Source organism: Pseudochaenichthys georgianus, unplaced genomic scaffold (assembly GCF_902827115.2).
Source record: "Pseudochaenichthys georgianus unplaced genomic scaffold, fPseGeo1.2 scaffold_698_arrow_ctg1, whole genome shotgun sequence".
In the NCBI taxonomy this organism is placed as follows: Eukaryota; Metazoa; Chordata; class Actinopteri; order Perciformes; family Channichthyidae; genus Pseudochaenichthys; species Pseudochaenichthys georgianus.
The window spans coordinates 22,501-42,726 of record NW_027263252.1 but is presented as its reverse complement, the minus strand read 5'-3'; the positions used below and the strand labels follow the sequence as shown (position 1 = coordinate 42,726).

Here is a 20,226-nt window from a genome sequence, read left to right as displayed (position 1 = left end):
TTCAGATCTTGTAGTAAAAGTATAAGTACTCAGATCTTGTAGTAAAAGTAAAAGTACTCAGATCTTGTACTTGAGTAAAAGTAGAAGTACCCAGATCTTGTAGCAAAAGTATAAGTACTCAGATCTTGTACTTTAATAAAAGTAGAAGTACTCAGATATTGTACTTGAGTAAAAATAAAAGTATTCAGATCTTGTACTTGAGTTAAAATAGAAGTACTCAGATCTTGTACTTGAGTTAAAGTAGAAGTACTCAGATCTTGTAGTAAAAGTATAAGTACTCAGATCTTGTAGTAAAAGTATAAGTACTCAGATCTTGTAGTAAAAGTAAAAGTACTCAGATCTTGTAGTAAAAGTAGAAGTACTCACCTTTGGATAAAAGCCAAGTTGTATGGAGAGCTGTGATGTAGCATGTTTTTTTCTTACAGCATTTTTCAAGTATCAAGAATAATGCACCTACATTGGATTGTCTTTCCAACCTTAGAACAGACCTTAGGCCACATCTAACAACACAGTGTGGACACTCCTAGGCCCTTTCTCATTTCTCTAACTCCCCTTCCTACCGGAGGACCGAGGAGTCGAGGAGGGGGATTTGATGAAATGAGAAAGGGCCCTGGTCTCCAGCAACGACAACATGAAATGGCTATCTGCAATGACACCTCCAGAACCCCCCTAAAAGGGTCCCCATACTTGGGAAGGTAACTACTACAAGTACCTTTATCAAAACTAATGCAAACTACTAATAGGTAAAGATGACAATAAATAAAGGTAAATAAAGCTAAATATGTTAACCTCTTATCTCGAAAAACTAGCCTGCTGATTGAATTGCTCTAGACTGAGAGGGGATGACTCTCAGCACCATCAACACTAGTTAAATCCTCTCGGACTTTCTTTCTGCCTCGTCAGCACAGTCGTGGCTTTCTTCCTTATTTTCCATCGAGCCGAGTAGCATGAAGCTGCAGCGTCGGAGACAGCAGTTACAGGACTGCACTTGTAGAACCGCACACACAGGTCCGACGGAGCACGTTCACATGAACGCCTGAAGCCCTCAATACAGTGCGCAATCTAACCCCTACCTTTTTACCTAATCCTAATCTTCCTTCCTCCCTCCCAAACCTCAATGTTGATATGACGTAATTTAAATTAAATACAGGGTTTTAATTTAATTTAAAGCAGTTTTATTCTGAAAAACCCGGAAGTTCACACCTTAATTTAACACTTTTATTCTGAAGATTCTTCATTTCCGGTTAGCATTAGCATGTGGCTAACGTTTTGAAAACTGTGAATTGAAGGTGAAATGACATGTGATGTTGTACACTAAACACACACTGGGATTAACACTCATTTATTGATGCTGGAATAACATTTGAGCAGAATTATTTATATATATATTAATAATATAAGATATAATATGTTACTTTATATATATAGTCTATGGTAAGTACACAACACAATACGCAAAACAACTAGGGTCGTGGGAGCGCAGCCTCCGACGCTGCAGCTTCTATTGATCGAGCCACGAGACGCCGACACAAACATTTCTAACTAGTTTTCCTTCTTGTATATTTGTTTAACTCACAGTTGATGAGTTGCTTGGCCTCCGATGGTTTGGATGATATTTTGTAATGTGTTTGCTAAAAATAAACCTCACACAGGCAACAAAGACGACAGGCCTTTACAAAAGTCAAATCAAACACAACTCAAATAAAATAACAACTTAGGTGCTCTTTCTTTCTTCCTTTCTATGTTAAGGCTTGTTTACATGTAATGGTAACTTAAACGGTATATTCTTAACGGTTAAAAACGGCCTCGGTGGCGTCTTTCGGACCCGTCTCTTTGGAGGAGGCGCGTGGGAAATGTAGTCCTTTATACGTTGTTGACTACAAACGTTGCCTTTTTTATAAACACAAAATACTGGCTCTAAAAGGTTTCTTTTTCAGAAACAAGTCCTGCTTCTCGCTTGAGGCCAGGAAAAGGCTCTGTGACCTTTGACCTGTGTGGACTATGGTGATTTGATATATATGAATGCACCTGCCAGAAACGCTATGAACTTAGTCTCGTCCTAAAACAAGCAATAATCCTCTCGACTCCAACCGGATTTACACTCCCCGTTTCCTCGACTCTTCCCTTTCTTTTTTAATAACAATTCACTCAAAACAAACAAATCAATTCGAAGGCTTTATTGTCAAATGCACAGAAGCTGCAGTGTAGAGATGGCAATAGAAATCTTAAGACATAAATCACGACATCAAAGATAAGATGAAAATAGTGCAAGAAATCTATATAAACGTAAAGAGAACATGTATATATATGTATAGATACACAAGAACAGAATGTAAAGTGTAATATTGTAAAGTCAGATGAAAATACTGTTTATTACGGTGATAACTATTGAGATAAATACATTGTAGGATGACAACAGATGAATGTTTATGGATGTTCCTAAAGGCTCCACGTCACGGCCATTTCTACTGATTCCATCGTTGAGGTCGACAAGAATAGATTTACTTTGTTCAATGTCCCAAACTCTCATTGGTTTCTCACAGCGTCTCTGTGTAGTCTGTGTGTTCACTCTCTGTCCTACACGGCTTGTTGGAGCTCCTGCCCCCCCCCCCCCCCCCACTGTGAGCCCACTGTGCTCTGATTGGTCGGGACGTTGCAAGGCTCGCTGCTCAGTGAGCTGGCTTACTGGTGTGGTTTCCGGGTCGGCGATACAGCGAGAACAAGCGAATCTCACTCACTCACTCACTCACTCACTCACTCACTCACTCACGCACTCACTCACGCACGCACGCACTCACGCACGCACTCACTCACGCACTCACTCACTCACGCACTCACTCACTCACGCACTCACTCACTCACTCACTCACTCACTCACACACACACACACACACACACACACACACACACACACACACACACACACACACACACACACACACACACACACACCACACACACACACACACACACGAAGTAAAAACAATAAGTGTGGCTTGATGTGGAGAGAAAGGTTTCTGACGCTGTGAGGACGGGTCTGCGGAGAGCCCTCTCCCCTCAGTCCCTCACAGATCTCCTCCACCCCCCGTCCCGCACCCTTCCATCCTCAGACTCCGGCCTGCTCTCCATTCCACATTCACGCCTCCGCACCTTCGGGGGCCGTGCCTTCAGTGTCGCTGCCCCCCCCCCTCTGGAACTCCCTCCCTGCAGAAATCCCCAACGCCCCTTCTCTCAACATCTTCACATCCACCCTGAAAACTCATCTGTTCAACAAAGCCTTCCAACATTAACTCACTCCCCCCCCTTACACTTCCATTTCTGCCCCCTGTGTTATGTTTATGTTTTATGTCTTGTCCTTGTATGTTCCTTTGTAAAGCGACCTTGAGGTTATGAAAGGCGCTATATACATACCACTTCAAGTACTTGTCCTTGCATAGTAACAATATCCAAAGCAGTGTCTGGTGTCTTTTTAGCTTTAGAAAAGAGCATGACCTTGGTTTGATCCACATTTAAAAGAAGCTTTAGTTCAGAGAGCTGAGTCTGAGTAATGTTAAAAACAGCCTGTAATTTAACACCAGCCTCCTGAATGAGGGACCTGCACAGAACATCACGGTATCATCCGCATAAAAATGTAAAGTAGCTTCATCCACATTTTTCCCTAAACTGTTGATGTAGAGAATAAAAGTGGACCTGAAACAGAGCCTTGAGGAACGCCATTAGCAATGTTCAACCACTCAAGGTAAATTCAAGTTATTATTATTATTATTACGTTCGTTTTATTTTTTAACGGCGACTGTAATGTTTTTGTTTTAAAGCATGAATGGACACTGTCTTTCTGATACAGACACATAATTATGTATACAATACGTCACAAAGTGCATTTTGCATGACAGGAGACCTTTAAAGGATCTGCTGCTAACGTCTTGGTGCCAGATACCACAGCACTCCTTCAGAGGTCGAGTGGAGTCCATGCCTCCACGGGTCCGGGCTGTTTTGGAGGCGAAAGAGCATCTACACAATATTAGGCAGGTGGTTATAATGTTATGGCTGATCGGTGTATATTTATGTTTCTTCTCTACATCTTTATTTGTAAGAAAAGCCTTAAGTGAAATTGATTGTTGCTTTACGGAAATGATACCGTCAGTTGATCCAGTTTTCACTTCCTGTTTGACACCCGAGTCTCCTGAAAGAATAATGATAATCAAACATCAGCCGAGAGAAACATTAGCAGCTAAAGTGATTGAAGAGAGATGGAACAAGATGGAATAGATACATTTTAAGATCAGACTTTAATGTAGGATAGCCTGATGAATGGAGGATATGGTTTCAATACTCACATCTCTTCTGTTTCTTGGCTTGGATCGTCTTCTTATTGATCCTGTAGGGATGAACACAACCCAACAGTTATGAGTCAGCTTCAGAGTCCCGACTGATCTCCTGCTTACATCCCATCATCTCATTTCTGCAGACACTACGGCTGACTGCCTCTCAGCTAACAGGAAATAACTGCTCATTAGTCTAGAAACAAAAGCATGACAGGAGAACCAAGCACACTCTGTAAAATCCTGTATATCCTTTAAGAAGTTGCTTACGAACGTGGATTTGCATTTTAAGCTCACATTACAATGTTGGTGGAATAACGAAAATAAATAAATAAGAAACTGCAGTGAATGGGTAGCATGGTGAGTTGTGCTAAGCTAGGCTACGTCTGGAAGGAAGAACTGGAGGTTCAGTGTGAGAACACATCAACCCCCCAACACAAGACTGCTGAAGCGGCAGAGAGTCGACCCCTCGCTGACCTGAGGGTCTCCAGTCTGCAGTCTGGACTCTTCAGAAGATCTCTCAGACGCTTCACTCCTGAACCCTGCAGAGCGTTGTGTCTCAGGTCCAGATCTCTCAGGTGGGGGTTGGACTTCAGAGCTGAGGCCAGAGCAGAACAGCTGATCTCTGACAGCCTGCAGCCACTCAGTCTGAGGAAAGAGAACATGAAGTAAGTTTCAAGGTTTCATCATCTGTTCAGAGCTGAGGAAGGTTTAGATGTCAGAGTGAAGAAAGATGTAGAACTCCTTCCTCTCCCTCACGGCTCATCAGTACCGACAGCATCTTCCCCGACTCACGGAGCACAGAGCGAGTCTGTGGAAGCTCAAACACGTTATTCTGTTTTTAAACCAAAATGGGAAAACAGATAAATCAACGTTTTTGAATCCGTGTATCTTCGGACCATTTGTGTTTCTAACCCTGCGCCCATGGAAGTGCACTGAAAATAGTTCTTTGTCACTATTCCTTGTTGCATGTCTGTAAAAGACGTGTCTTCACATTCACTGGATTATCCGTAAATCATACAAACAAAACAAAATGATGATTTATCTGTTTTCCCGTTTTGTTTAAAAACAGGATAATGTAGTTTTTTTGATTTTCCGTTTTGGTTTTAAAACAGTCAGTTACCATTTACATTTTTTAAATGTATGAGGTAACTACGGAGCCCCTAAACTTGGGTCATGAACAAAACAAAAATGTATCTTGTGCGCACAATATACTTTCTAGTGCGCAGGGTTAGGGTTAGAAAAACTAATGGTCCGAAGATACAAGGATTAAAAAACGTTGATTTATCTGTTTTCCTGTTTCGGTTTAAAAACAGAATAACGTTGTTCAGCTTCCACAGAACTCACACAAACTAAAACACTGTGTTTTAAATTTTTCCCATTCGATTTTGAAACGGAATAACCAAAAAACGAACCACACCGAGATTCTTGGTTCTCAAGCACATTTTTAAATACAAAACATCTCTATGAAGTGCAGTCAGTGAACTGACCTGAGAGTCTCCAGTCTGCAGTCTGGACCCTTTAGTCCAGAACTCAGCAGCTCCACTCCTGAGTCCTGCAGATTGTTGTAACTCAGGTCCAGATCTCTCAGGTGGGAGGGGTCAGACTTCAGAGCCGAGGCCAGAGCAGCACAGCTGATCTCCGACAAGCTGCAGCTCCACAGACTGGATAAGGAATACATGATGTAAGTTTAAACTATTCAGTTTCAGAAACATATTGGAAAAGGAAAATACTGAATATAATCTTTATTGTTGATAGTTTGAATAGAAAAATGTATTAATTAGTCTTTTAAATAATTTATTAAAATCATGATGGAGACTGTATGATGAATTTCAGGGGTTTAAGAGGTTCAGAGTGAATTATGCACTGAAGGATGTTTCTTGTTATTTTTAAATGTAATGATCAACATGGCTCTGCCACAGTCAGTGAACTAAACCACAGAAGAAGAAAGTAGACTATAGGCGCTTTCACAACGGAGTACTTTTCCCAGGAATAGTTCCGATAGTTCCTGGGACCAAAAAGATCTGGAACAAGAACTTTTTTCCGGGAACATTTTCACCCCTTTTCAGTTCCTGCTAGAGAGGTGGTACTTTCCTGGGGACGAAAAGGTTTCAATTTCTGATTGGCTGGGCGAATTGCAAACCACGCCCCGTACAACTCAGAAAAGTTTTTGTGAAGCCGGCATTTTATTTGCTCGCATTAGCATTATTAGCATTAGCATTATTAGCATTAGCATTAGCATTAGCCCAGCGCACCAACGCAGAGAGACTAACTTATGGCAACACAAAAGAAAACATGGGAGCGTTGGAGATGAGGAAATGTCGGCGCTTCTGGCGATTAACTCGGGAGTCTTCCCAGCAGCTTCTACTGAAGCCATTCCCCAACTCCGGGGACTTCCGGGGACTTCGGGGGGCAGTATACGCCCTGAAGTTGTTTGTTGCCTGCCAGTAAACCCAAAGCAGTGTGAACGCGATTTACTAGATAGATCCAGGAAATAAAAGTTCCGGGGAAAAGTTCCGGGTACTATTCCTGGGAAAAGTACTTGGTGTAAAAGCGCCTAATAGCATTAATATATCAGTGTGGATCAGTGTAATATCAGCCTGATGTCCTCAGCTCAGAGTCAACACATCTCTCTTAAGGCGAGACACCCAAGGTGAATAGGGTGACTTCTTTTCCTTAAAGATATCAGCTAGACATTTCTCTAGTTAATTACTTACAATAAGGCAATTGTTTTTTGTATTACAAGTCTTCTGAAATAGCATGTTTAAATTTCAGGAACCGAAATCTGAACTTTGGATAAAGCCAGGTTCAAAATTCTTGTTTCATTTTGTAGTCATATTAGTATCTAAGGCTTTTACAGAAGGGATTTTGGATATCTCTTTTTATCACTCCATAAATCAGAAAATACTGTCAACAGCCCTAAAATATCAATTTTCGCCATGTTTTTAGGTATAAAATGTTATATAATTCAGGCTATGAATGATATATGAACAAACCCTTCAGTAAAAGCCTTCATAATATTGATAGGAATATAACTGGAAGGTTTGGTGTATCTACGTGCTACTGAAGTGGACATTTCTCAGAGTAGGAGAAAAAATTCATTTTGAGAAAACGGCCTTTAAAGATTGCAGTGAGGCGCTAGCTGAACCCTCCTGTTCTTTGGATGACAGCTTGCGCCTCGACGCACTCCGTGAAGGCATTTCATGTTCGGGGTCATTTTTTTTTTGTATAACCTTGCTTCGTGCAAGTGACAATTGTCGTCGTCTTTCTGCGAACATTTTTTCCGCCGTTCTTTTGCCATTTTGAGATTTACATTTTTAGCGGAAAGCTAACCAGGAAGTGTTTTAGCACACCACGTGACGCATCTGAACGAATCACGTTGTCAGAAATTGACACCAGCCAATGAGATTTTGTTTCTTGGTTTAAGACCCCTTTGTGCTTTCACGATTGGTTGATACAAAGGAAATGACCATATTTGGATCCGATGAGATTGTGCAGGAGAGACGGAGCTTTCTAACGATACCTCTGTTGACATGGTGCACACAGCGGTCGCGGTACTTTATGTTACGTTAGAATGCTAACTTTTGGGGAATTTAGGAGAAATCTACGGACGCAAACAGACAAACTAAAGTAAAATAAACACCTAAATGTGTATTTTGTACGTTTTCCTTCCAAAAGCCTGAAAGAAAACACGTTATAGAATCAAAATAGCACAAAAACTCAAAATCGACCAGTGCATGAAAAACGATGTTTTTGCCTGCCGTGTCTCGCCTTCATCTCAGCACAGAAGTGAAAGAAGGAGAACTGACCTGAGAGTCTCCAGTCTGCACTCTGGACTCTCCAGAAGATCTCTCAGCTGCTTCTCTCCTGAACCCTGCAGATGGTTGTTACTCAGCTCCAGGACTCTCAGGTGGGAGGGGTTGGACTTCAGGGCAGAGATCAGAGCAGAACAGCTGATCTCTGACAACATGCACCCCCACAGTCTGAATAAAGAAAACATGAAGGAAGTTTCAAGGTTTCATCATCTGTTCAGAGCTGAGGAAGGTGTCGATGTCAGAGTGAAGAAAGATGTAGATCCATGATAATCCAAGCAGCAGTTTTTCTCTCATCAGATCTTTAACAACTCCTTCCTCTCCCTCACGGCTCATCAGTACCGACGGCATCTTCCCCGACTCACGGAGCACAGAGTGAGTCTGTGGAAGCTCAAACACTGTCCGTCACACATTCACCTTCACTTTTATTTTTGTCGCTGCTTTTAATTGAACTATTCATATCTTAAACTGCACTGTAACTTTTATCCATGTATTTTTCCTTAATGTTTATTTTATTAGCTTTACTTTTTTAATGCTTAATGTCTTTCATTTTTTTTTTGTAAAGCACTTTGAATTGCCTTGCGTTGAAAAGTGCTATATAAATGAACTTGCCTTGCCTTGCCTTGCCTTGCCTTGCCTTGCCTTGCCTTGCCTTCTCTGATCTTTGTTATTCTGCTAGATACTCAACCATTTGAAAAAACATAACAAAACGAACGGGTACAAAGTCCTGTTCTCGGGCAAATTATTTAAAAGAAAAATGAAACGTATGAACTGCAGTCAGTGAACTGACCTGAGAGTCTCCAGTCTGCAGTTTGGACTCTTCAGTCCAGAACTCAGACGCTCCACTCCTGAGTCCTGCAGCTTGTTGTAACTCAGGTCCAGATCTCTCAGGTGGGAGGGGTCAGACTTCAGAGCCGAGGCCACGACCTCACAGTGAGTCTCTGAGAGGCCACAGGAAGTTAGTCTGTCAGGACAGATATCACAGAGTGAGTTTTTCATAAGAAGATTATATGAACATCATGCATTTGATGAAAACAGTAGACACATCATGTTCTGATTAGGGATGCCAGCGATTATTCGATTATTGGCTACAGTCTCCATAATCGAATATTATTTTTAAAAATCGATTTTATTTATATATTTTTTTATTATTTATGTTTTTTTTTTTTTCTGGCTTAGTTTCAACCAACATATATATATATATGCTAATAATAGTAATAGTATTAATAATTGTCATTGGTCACACCACCAGTTTGTTTTACTGTAAACTTGGAGGAAGCCTGCGAGCAGAGCAGACTGCTGCTGCAGCTACACACCGACCCCGTCCCCCCTCTCCCTCTCACGTGCGACTAAAGATGAACAAAGCGGCAGGTAAAAAGAGTTCCTCCTCGTGGAACTACTTCGAACTTACAAGTCCAAAGGAAGTTAAATGCAAGCTCTGCGAAAAGACGTTGGTCTATCACAGCTCAACCTCAACAATGCGTTGGCATCTGAGTGCGAAGCCAAAGAGGTTACAGAGAAAGACGCAGCACAGCCGGCCATTACCGACTTCACTTCAAGGCCACGTCGAGGTGATGACATGCTTGTTTGTTGTTTGTGCTGTTAAACATGTTCCAGTAAAGAAAACAACGGAATTCCTTCTTTTTTTTTTTCCTCTCGACGTCGGTCGGTCGAATAATCGATTATTATTCGCCAGGGCTGCCGAATAATCGATTTTGATCATGGTCAGTTTCTGGCACCCCTAGTTCTGATTAACAATGTGCGTCATTGTGGATCCCTTTGGCTCTCACAGTATTAGAAACAGCAGAATTGATAGAGTGTTTATTTGAAGACGTAAACTTCTGATGTGCATTAATGTATGAAGTTAATCAAATCTGGATTTACTCAGCCTTGCTGCAGTTCCTCACAGCTGGAATCAGTCTCCGTTTTCCCTCCGCTGACGTGTTGTACTTCTTCAGGTCCAACGCCTCCAGAACCTCCTCTGACATCTGCAGCATGTGGGCCAGAGCAGAGCAGTGGATCTCAGAGAGTCTCTTCCCTGATCTGTTCTCTGACTTCAGGAACTCTGTGATCTCCTGATGCACCGAGAGGTCCTTCATCTCTGTCAGGCAGTGGAAGATGTTGATGCTCCTGTCCGGAGAGATTCCATCACTGCTCATCTCCTTCAGGTTCTTGATGGCTCTCTGGATTTCTTTGCGACCCAGCTGGCCTTTGAAGAGTTTCTGGATGATTTTTGGACGGATGTCTGTGCGACCAAGAAGGCCTCCTAAGAGTCTGTGGCTGGACTCCAGAGAGAGGCCGTGGAGAAAGCGGACAAACAGGTCCAGGTGGCCATTTTGACTTCTGAGGGATTTCTCCATGGCTCTCTTCAGGAAGACATCCAGGGATGGGTACTCCTGATCCCTGCTATCACCGTCTTCGTCCCAGTCTCCCTGCAGGAAGTCCTTCAGTACCGCTGTGTCTCTGTTGGAGTAACAGTGCAACACGTAGACTGCAGCCAGGAACTCCTGGACGCTCAGGTGAACAAAGCAGTAGACTGTTTTCTGGAAGATCACACTCTCTCTTTTGAAGATCTCTGTACAAACTCCTGAGTGCACCAAGGCCTCGGTGGCATCAAGGCCACAGCGCTGCAGGTCTTCTTGGTAGAACATGATGTCTCCTTTCTCCAGATGTTCAAACGCCAGCCTCCCCAGCTTCAGAAGAACCTCCCTGTCAGCCTCCGTCAGCTGCTGTGGACTCGTCTCATGTCCCTCTTCATACTTCTGCTTCTTCCTCTTGGTCTGGACCAGCAGGAAGTGTGAGTACATGTCAGTGAGGGTCTGGGGCAGCTCTCCTCTCTGGTCTGTAGTCAGCATGTGGTCCAGAACTGCAGCAGTGATCCAGCAGAGGACTGGGATCAGACACATGATGTGGAGGCTCCTGGAGCCCTTGATGTGAGAGATGATTCTGCTGGACAGCTCTTCGTCACTCCATCTCCTCCTGAAGTACTCCTCCTTCTGGGCGTCAGTGAAGCCTCGTACTTCTGTCACCCTGTCCACACACTCAGGAGGGATCTGATTGGCCGCTGCAGGTCTGGAAGTTATCCAGACGAGAGCCGAGGGAAGCAGCTTCCCCCTGATGAGGTTTGTCAGCAGCACGTTGACTGAGGACGGCCGAGAGACCTCAGACACAACCTCACTGTTTCTGAAGTCCAGAGAAAGTCTGCTTTCATCCAGGCCGTCAAAGATGAGCAGCACTTTGCAGACAGCCAGCTGCTCTGCTGTGACCTTCTGTAAGGTCGGATGGAAGACATGGAGCAGCCGGAGAAGACTGTACTGCTCAGCTTTGATCAGGTTCAGCTCCCTGAAGGAGAGCGGGATCACCAGACTCACATCCTGGTTCTCCAAACCCTCGGCCCAGTCCAGAGTGAACTTCTGCACCGAGAAGGTTTTTCCAACTCCAGCGACTCCGTTGGTCAGGACCGCTCTGATGGGAGTCTGCTGGTCAGGTGAGGCTTTAAAGATGTCCTGGCACTTGATTGGAGTGTCATGGAGGGCCTTCTTCTTGGAAGCTGTCTCCAGCTGCCTCACCTCATGCTGGGTATTAACCTCTTCACTCTGGCCTCGTGTGATGTAGAGCTCAGTGTAGATGCTGCTGAGGAGTGTTTCACTTTGATCAGTTCCTTCAGTCGCACGTTCACATCTCCTCCTCAGACTGAGCTGATGTTCATCTAGAACCTCCTGCAGACCACTCTCTGCTGGAAGAGAAGAAGAGTTAAAAATCACAAAAACAATTAACAGGAAGAATTCTTTTTTCAGAAATGAAGACATCAGCAGAAATATGTTGAGACTGTGGTGATTGACATTATTCACCCACGGATCTATGAATTGGGGTATTGTTCCGCACGGACATTTTAGTTAACCGGACTTCCTGATTCCGCCGGTCTTCGCTTCCCGGGCTTGAAGCTGTTTACATGTAGTTCTGATGCTAATTAAAAGTCTAGCTTGTACCTTTGATACCCCGCCTCCGACTCCCGTCTCTCGGCACTACATTGGTGACTCCGACGTAAGTCTCGTAGAAGACTGAACCGAGCATGGCAAGGAACGCCGTTATTTTCAAACTGCCAGAGTTTTGGGAGACATCTGCGGCTGCATGGTTCGCTCAGGCGGAGGCTCAGTTCCCCCCTCCGCAGAGTAACTGATGACGCAGCACGCTATTTTCACGTCGTTTCGGCGCTGGGGAGTTCCACTGCAACCCGGACGGTGGGCTTTATTACATCTCCCCCTGCCCAGGATAGATATGCTGCGTTCAAGGCTTTCCTGCTAAAGACTTTCGAGCTGTCACGGTCGGAACGGGCTCGGTGTCTGCTCGCTATTCATAGCCTGGGAGACAGCAAGCCTTCTGGGCGATATGCACAAGCACACTTCTGGGTGAAAGCGAGGATATGCCGTCCCCCCTGCACCTACAAGGCAACGGGAAACACCAAGGCCTGCGCTCGGTAGTGGCCGCGAGCATTGGCACATCCAACCGGCTCCTGTTCATCAGGGACACCCTCTCTGGTCGCAGACTCCTTTGTGACACAGGAGCCCAGCGGAGCGTCCTGCCGGCTACGGACGCCACGGCCCACCTTTAACGTCCGCTAACGACACCCTATTCGCACCTATGGCACAAAGACAGTGGACCTGTGTTTCGGAGGTCGGCGGTTAAAGGATTTCGTCACGGCTGACATCTCCTTCGCTCTCCTCGGCGCAGACTTCCTGTGCGCTCACGGACTGCTGGTGGACGTCAAGAACAGCCGCCTGCTGGACGCACTGACGTTTGCCTCGTTCGCATGTACCGGCGGCGAGGTGTCATTCAGCGGGCTCTCCAGCTCAGTCTCACAGGGTGACAAGATTCAGCACCTTCTCGGTGAGTTTCCCGGCTTGACGCAGCCCACCTTTTCCGCTGTCACTTCCAAACACGGGGTAGAGCACCACATTGACACTGAAGGCCCCCCAGTCTACGCTAGGGCTCGGCGGCTCAACCCTGACATGCTGGCAGTCACAAAGTCGGAGTTCGTCATCATGGAGCGTCTGGGCATCATCCGCCGCTCAGACAGCCCTTGGGCTTCGCCGCTCCACATGGTCCCTAAATCAGCCGGTGGCTGGCGACCGTGTGGTGACTACCGCCGCCATAACGACGCCATTACGCCAGACCACTACCCGGTCCCTCACATCCAGGACTTCTCTGCACACCTGGCGGGCAAGCTGGTCTTCTCCAAGGTGGATCTGGGGCGGGGCTACCACCAGGTTCCGGTGCACCCCTCGGACGTCCCCAAAGCTGCGGTGATTACGCCGTTCGGGCTTTTCGAGTTCCTGAGTATGCCGTTTGGACTTAAGAACGCAGCTGATGGATTCAGCGCTCAGAGACATGCCATTCATCTTTGTCTATTTAGACGACATCCTGGTCGCTCCTCCTCTGAAGGGCACCAGGTACATCTCCGTGTCCTTTTCGCGAGGCTCAACCAACACGGCCTGATTCCCCACCCCGGCAAAGTGTCAGTTCGGGTTGTCCTCCATCCATTTCCTCTGGCATCTCATCAGCAAGAATGGAGCCGCCCCCCTCCCGTCGAAGGCGGAGGCAGTGTCCGCCTTTCCACGACCTCCTACAGCTCGAGCGCTCCGAGAGTTCCTCGGGATGGTGACGTTTTATCACCGGTTCATCCGCCAATGCCCTCGAGGACAAGTCCCCCGGCCAGGCCATAGACTGGACGGCTGAAAGGGAGGCCGCTTTCGATGCCACCAAAGCCGCCCTGAGTGAAGCCGCGATGTTGGCTCACCCGTCACACAGGGCCCCCATCGCCATCACCACCGACGCGTCTGACTACGCTGTGGGCGCGGTGCATGAGCAATGGGTCGACGGCGCCTGGCAGCCGCTCGCCTTTTTCAGCCGCCAGTTGACTCCCAGGGAGTGCAAGTACAACGCTTTCGACAGGGAACTCCTTGGTCTCTATTTGGCGGTTCGCCACTTCCGTTTCCTGCTGGAAGGCCGGGCGTTTGCGGCGATTCGTGGATCACAAGCCTCTTACTTCCTGCATGTCCAAGGTGACCGAGCCGTGGTCTGCCCGACAGCAACGCCAGCTTTCGTACATCTCCGAGTACACCACGGACATACGACACATCGCTGGCAAGGCTAACGTGGTCGCGGACTGCCTCTCCAGAGCGGTCATCGGAGCTGTGCAGCTGGGCCTCGATTACCTCCGCATGGGCGCTGATCAGGCCTCTGACCACGGGGTCCAGACCCTCAAGGCCTCACCCCTGCCCTCACCTGCGGCCCCGCCCTCCTCGGCCCCTGTGGTCCGTACGCGCAGGGGTCGGGTGGTACTTCCTCCCAGGCACGAGGATTTTGACTATGGGTGAATTCTGGGGGGGCTTGTGTGGTGATTGACATTATTCACCCACGGATCTATGGGTTGGGGTATTGTTCCGCACGGATATTTTAGTTAACCGGACTTCCTGTTTCCGCCGGTCTTCGCTTCCCGGGCTTGAAGCTGTTTACATGTTGTTCTGATGCTAAATAAAAGTCTCGCTTGTACCTTTGATACCACGCCTCCGACTCCCGTCTCTCGGCACTATAAGACTTTGTATACTACTGCATCTTTCTCCACACTGCGGACAGCAGGAGTCTCCTGATGGAGTTGGCTGCTCCCAGTATGAGGTGATGCACTGTCTGCAGAACCAGTGTCCACAGCTGGTAGAGACTAGATCCTCCAGGACGTCCTGACACAGAGCACAGCTGGACAGCTGCTCCTCCACAGGAACAGGACTCTTCCTCTTCTCTCTGTGGAGATGAACACATCCTTTATAGCACTTTACATTAGTGGTGGACGATTTTAACCAATGGTACAATAAGGAATAAAGTTCTGTTTTGATATTATTAAAAGGTTTTAATCCTTTTTCCACCGCTTATTCGAAGTTAAGTTCCCAAGCCAGTATGGAGTTAAATCCCTCCACCAGGTCCTGGAACTGTCCCTCGGTCTCCTGCTAGCTGAACACCTCCCTAGGGAGTCGGTCAGGTAGCTTCCTTACTGCCCGAACCTCCTCAACTGGCTCCTTTCTACACGAGGGATCAGCTAAGTCACCCTCCCGGATCACTAAACTTCTCACCTTATCCCTAAGGGAGATGCCAGCCACCCTCCAGAGAAAACCTGTGTCAGCCGCTTGTTTAACCGCACTACACATTTGGGCTTACCAAGTTTATCCAGTACACTTCAAGTACTGGAGACGATGCAGTTATGTATTTGAAGTGAACAAGGCCATATCTCAACATTGCAATTGCATATAACCCATGGTATTAGTGGACCTATTCCCGAGATGAAAAGTGGCCCCACAGATGAGTATTTCAAAATTACTTGCACGTATCCCTTGGCATCTTGGATATATGACCTTGTCCACTTCAAATACATGACTGCAGGATCTCGGGTATTTGAAGTACCCAAGACCCTGCAGAAATGTATATAATAATAATAATTATTATGAATTAGTATATTACATTACATTACATTTAGCTGACGCTTTTATCCAAATAAGTGCGTTCGACCAACAAAATACAAACTTGAAATGTAAAGGCCTATACTTCAACATTGCAATGGGCCAGGAAGCTGATAATTGAACTGTCTCATGCCTCCAGCCCATGGATTGAGTTTGTAGAATTTGGAGATGATTGGAGAAACTTAGATTTTTGGACCTTTTCAAACTCGGAAGACTTGACTTTTCCTGAAAAACAGGTCAAAAATAAAGTTGCTCCGATTTGCATGAAAGTTGGTGTAAAGAGAAAAGTGGCCTCACAGATGACTAATTCAAAGTGACGTGCATATAGCCCTTGGCATCTTTAAAATATGACCTTGTACGTTTCAAATATGTCAAGTCATATCGTGAGGAAGGGTATTTCACATTGCCGACACCCCTTTCCCTGCCTCTGCCTTGCCCGTGGGCCGTCCGCCCGGATAACGCACATAACTTTTGTTGGACTTTTTTTTTTTTAATAAGTACATACACTGTAAAAAAAGTCCGTGAAATTAACAGGAAAAAGCTGTAAAATCACGACATCAAAAAACTGTAAATAGAGAAACAATGAAGCAGTGTTTAATTTGCAGTAATATTTCGTAAAGTACTGAACCAAACAAAACTGTTAAATTCACATTAAGAATGATGTTAAAATAATGATATTTCATTGTATACTTTACAGATTACTGTGGTTTGAACACAGAAAAACTGAAATACATAAAACAATACAGTTAAAATTACAACATGACGGTGTTAAAATCATGTTTTTGAAATATTTTTTCATTCTTGAATATACTATAATATACTTACTTCTTATTTCTATTTGTTTAATACATATGTTTATTTTGAAATTGGAAATAACCCAGTACTGAGATATTCTTGGAAATTAAATGAGAATCCATAAAACAGCTGGCGTTTGGATTCTGGGGCCGCCCGGCTATTTGGAGTGGAATGCAGCCCACACGGTAATCGAACGCGCCACTACGTGTGGACTGGCCACGTTCTTCTATTTTGTTTACAGCCTCTCGGCGGAAGTGACGCAGGCGGTCAACGAACGCAGCCTCCGAAGGAAACGGCCGCTGAACTGAGACACGCCTACTGAGCAGTAGAGTTTGTTTCTGTTATTTCATTGGACTATTTAATTATCGCGGGAGCAGCCACTTTTTGCAGGTTAACGGCTCGGTGCGCGGCCAAGTCTGTCTCAAGTCTGCCTGCCACGGACCAGGGAGCTGTGCAGTAGGGCCTGGCTCATTTCGTGGCATCTGCAGGCAGTGGCAAGTCCTTCCGGCATCTGCCACAGAGGCCACAACTTGCCGAGGCATCTGCCGCTGCTCAACGGGAGTTGCCACAAGATGCCAGAGTAAGAGAAGGTTTACGGTAGCTGCCACTCGCCTTCCGTGGCAAATGCTGCTATTTAAACCCGTATTTATCGTGTAAAATGTCGCTGTTTATGCATGACTTTATCGAACTGATCTGTACACAGGACTGATTATCATTACCGGCAGAACTGTGTGCACACATAATACGAGTGTGCACAGCGCAGCAGCATGTCTGTGAGCGAGAGAGAGGTGCAGCGTGTCTGTGAGGCCCCGCCCCTGCACGCAGATGAGAGAGAGATCTCTTTTTAAATATATTGAAAGTTAGAAACGGAGATGGTTAGATAAAACGGGCAAGATAACGTTTATGTAGCATTTCTTTATTGTCGAAATGATGACATTTCATAACTGGATCAAATCGAAGTGAATGGCCTGCTGCTGCTGAAGGCATGGGGCAAATAGAAGTCCTTTGCCTAATTTATAAAGTAAACCTAAGCATCTCACTAGCAGTGGCAACTGCAATCAGTTACAGCCGCCCTAAGTCTGTTGCCAGGTCTAATAACACCAGTGTACACGTTGCTGTGTCCATACAGATATTTATTTGTTATTTATTTGTCTTTACTAGTCATAATACACCTAGTTTATCGTAGCGGTGGAAACTCCCCTCAAGAAGCGACAACTGCCAAGGGCGTTGCAACCCTCACTCGCCAATATTTCATCATAAATATAGCACGTTTGTTTATTTTAGCAAACCATGCTCCAAGTAAAATTGAATAGGAATGATAATGTATAATCTTTTTGAAAAATAGAGATCGCACATCAGTCCTGTGTACAGATCAGTTCGCTAAAGTCATTCCTAAACAGCGACATTTTACACGATAAATACGGGTTTAAATAGCAGCATTTTCCACGGAAGGCGAGTGGCAGCTACCGTAAACCTTCTCTTACTCTGGCATCTTGTGGCAACTCCCGTTGAGCGGCGGCAGATGCCTCGGCAAGTTGTGGCCTCTGTGGCATATGCCGGAAGGACTTGCCACTGCCTGCAGATGCCACGAAATGCGCTTGCTGTCTCTCGAGCTGTGTGCACATGAGCGGAGGATCACATCTGTAGCACTGGTAAGCTAAACGTTTATTTTCTTCAAACTTCAATTATAACACGGTGTGTTGTCCGGACAATACCAGCTTCTGTTTGTGATTGAGTGCATTTTGCAGTCATATATAACGTCTACTGAAAGGGAGTTAATTTAAATAGTCTGGTATTGAAGTATCATGCTAAAAGCTGAACTCTTTATTTTCGTTTAATTCATACTGTTGTGAAGCGGGGGGGTTTGAAGCTACATCTGAGCAGGTTCAAACTTAACGGGCAGGCGTGTTAACGTCAACGCCGTCAACGTTAACGCCAGCCTAATGCTACGTTCACACCGGACGCGATGCGACGTTTGGGGGCGGCGCGATTACACAAAGTCAATGCAGAGACACGATCAGACGCGAATTCGCTCCGACGGCGCGCATGAAGCGGTGGACGCGGCGCGGATCACGCGATTGAGGCTATTAAAGGGGGCCGCGTCAAACGCGAGAGTTCAATTTTTTCAACTCGGGCGTCAAATTCACGTGACGCGTTCTCGCGGAAGCCAATCAGCGGTGAGGATCTCAGCCTGCCGTCACTGACGTTCAACCAGAAAACATCAGCCGTTAGCCGTTAGCCGTTAGCCCTCAGAGCTCACAGCTCCTCATATCTGTTCAGAAACTAGACAGAAGTTAAACAAGTCCAAACCACAGACTGCCTGTGTCATGGAGGATACAGTCGCTGGTTTGTTTATGTCTGTAGGCCGTTGCTGTGAGTGTGGACGGTCGGAGCATATATAACGTTAGCTTAGCCGATCTCCATTCAGAAAACAAGCATTCTAAAAGGTGTTTCTCTGCCGTCTGTCTGCAGACTTGTCAAAGCATTAATTCATGGTTTTTACTAACCGGTATCAGTATGTTGTTACTTCGGCATCATTTAGAAACGTGTATTACAATTAAATCACGGTAAAATATGTTCATGTTGTTGTAGTTGTAGCCCCCGAGCCAGCGCGCCTTGTTTGAATTATGCGAGTAAACACAGCTGGCAGCCGCGGTGAAACTCGAGCGACTAGAGCAGGGGTGGGGAACCTTTTTCCTCTCAAGGGCCATTTCAATTTTTACAATATCCTCAGAGGGCCGTACAAATTATTGTCATATAGTATTTTATACCTGTTTACTTTATTCTCTTATTTTTTTATAACTATAATGATCATATAAAGATGTGCCTTTACCTCACTGGTTGTAGACAAAGCTTCTTATATTCGTTAGCATAGCTAGCTAACCAGATGCTAATGATAACAACACAGTTATTGACTGTCTGATCAGTATGACAGATGAGCAGATCGCCACTGGGCTTTCAGCTAGAGACACAGCCACGCAGAAACTGCGGCATGTGTACGGCTCCTTATGGGTACTGTCTGCAATTTCTGAAGTGCTGGAGTGGCGTTCTGGTGCTCTCCGTCAGAACTGCACCCCTGTCAGTTGACACATATACCACGTGATGACACGTTAGGCTCGTGTTGTGTTCAAGGACCCTGACCTTCGCCAGGAAAAACAGGCACTCGCTTGTTTAATTTTTTTGCGGTCTAGATTTCTTACATTTTTTTCTTTTTTGCGTGTGTTTATAAGTTACCTCGAGGGCCGTACCAAATTGTCTCGCGGGCCGTATACGGCCCGGAGGCCGGAGGTTCCCCACCCCTGGACTAGAGTGATGCGAATATTCGCATCGCGTCCGGTCTGAACGCAGCCTAAGGCACACCTGTGCAATAATCATGCTGTCTCATCAGCTTCTTGATATGCCACGCCTGTGAGGTGGGATGGATTCTCTCGGCAAAGGAGAAGTGCTCACTATCACACATTGTTTCAGATTTGTGAACAATATTTGAGAGAAATGGTTATTTTGTTTTTATAGAAAATGTTTTAGATCTTTGAGTTCATCTCAAGAAGAATGGGAGCAAAAACAAAAGTGTTGCGTTCATATGTCTGTTCAGTGTACGTCCGCAGCAGCGCATTGCTCAGCTGTGCTGGTTCTCCGAACTGTAGCTCCTTCAAACAATATGAACTGTCCCCTAAAACCTGCAAATACACACATACATGTTTGTATTGATGGAGAGCAATTTAACAGACCTTAAAATGTAATAACACGTGCGCTAAAACTGTTCTGTGAAATGTTTCAGGAAGACGAGTC

The 20,226-nt window shown here is 45.5% G+C and overlaps 1 protein-coding gene across 1 annotated transcript in view; it reads right to left on the bottom strand.

Moving 5' to 3' along the window:
- Nucleotides 1-4,326: 4,326 nt before the first annotated feature.
- The window catches only part of LOC117443891 (protein NLRC3-like), a 24,565-nt gene continuing 8,665 nt past the window's right edge, over nucleotides 4,327-20,226 (bottom strand). Inside the window, exons 4-11 of the mRNA XM_071202667.1 lie at nucleotides 14,725-14,932; nucleotides 12,693-12,720; nucleotides 10,019-11,870; nucleotides 8,925-9,098; nucleotides 8,132-8,305; nucleotides 5,813-5,971; nucleotides 4,800-4,970; nucleotides 4,327-4,378 (exon numbers count right to left, since the gene is read on the bottom strand). Coding sequence (XP_071058768.1) covers nucleotides 4,327-4,378; nucleotides 4,800-4,970; nucleotides 5,813-5,971; nucleotides 8,132-8,305; nucleotides 8,925-9,098; nucleotides 10,019-11,870; nucleotides 12,693-12,720; nucleotides 14,725-14,932 — 2,818 coding nt within the window. The remainder of the gene's footprint in view (nucleotides 4,379-4,799; nucleotides 4,971-5,812; nucleotides 5,972-8,131; nucleotides 8,306-8,924; nucleotides 9,099-10,018; nucleotides 11,871-12,692; nucleotides 12,721-14,724; nucleotides 14,933-20,226) is intronic.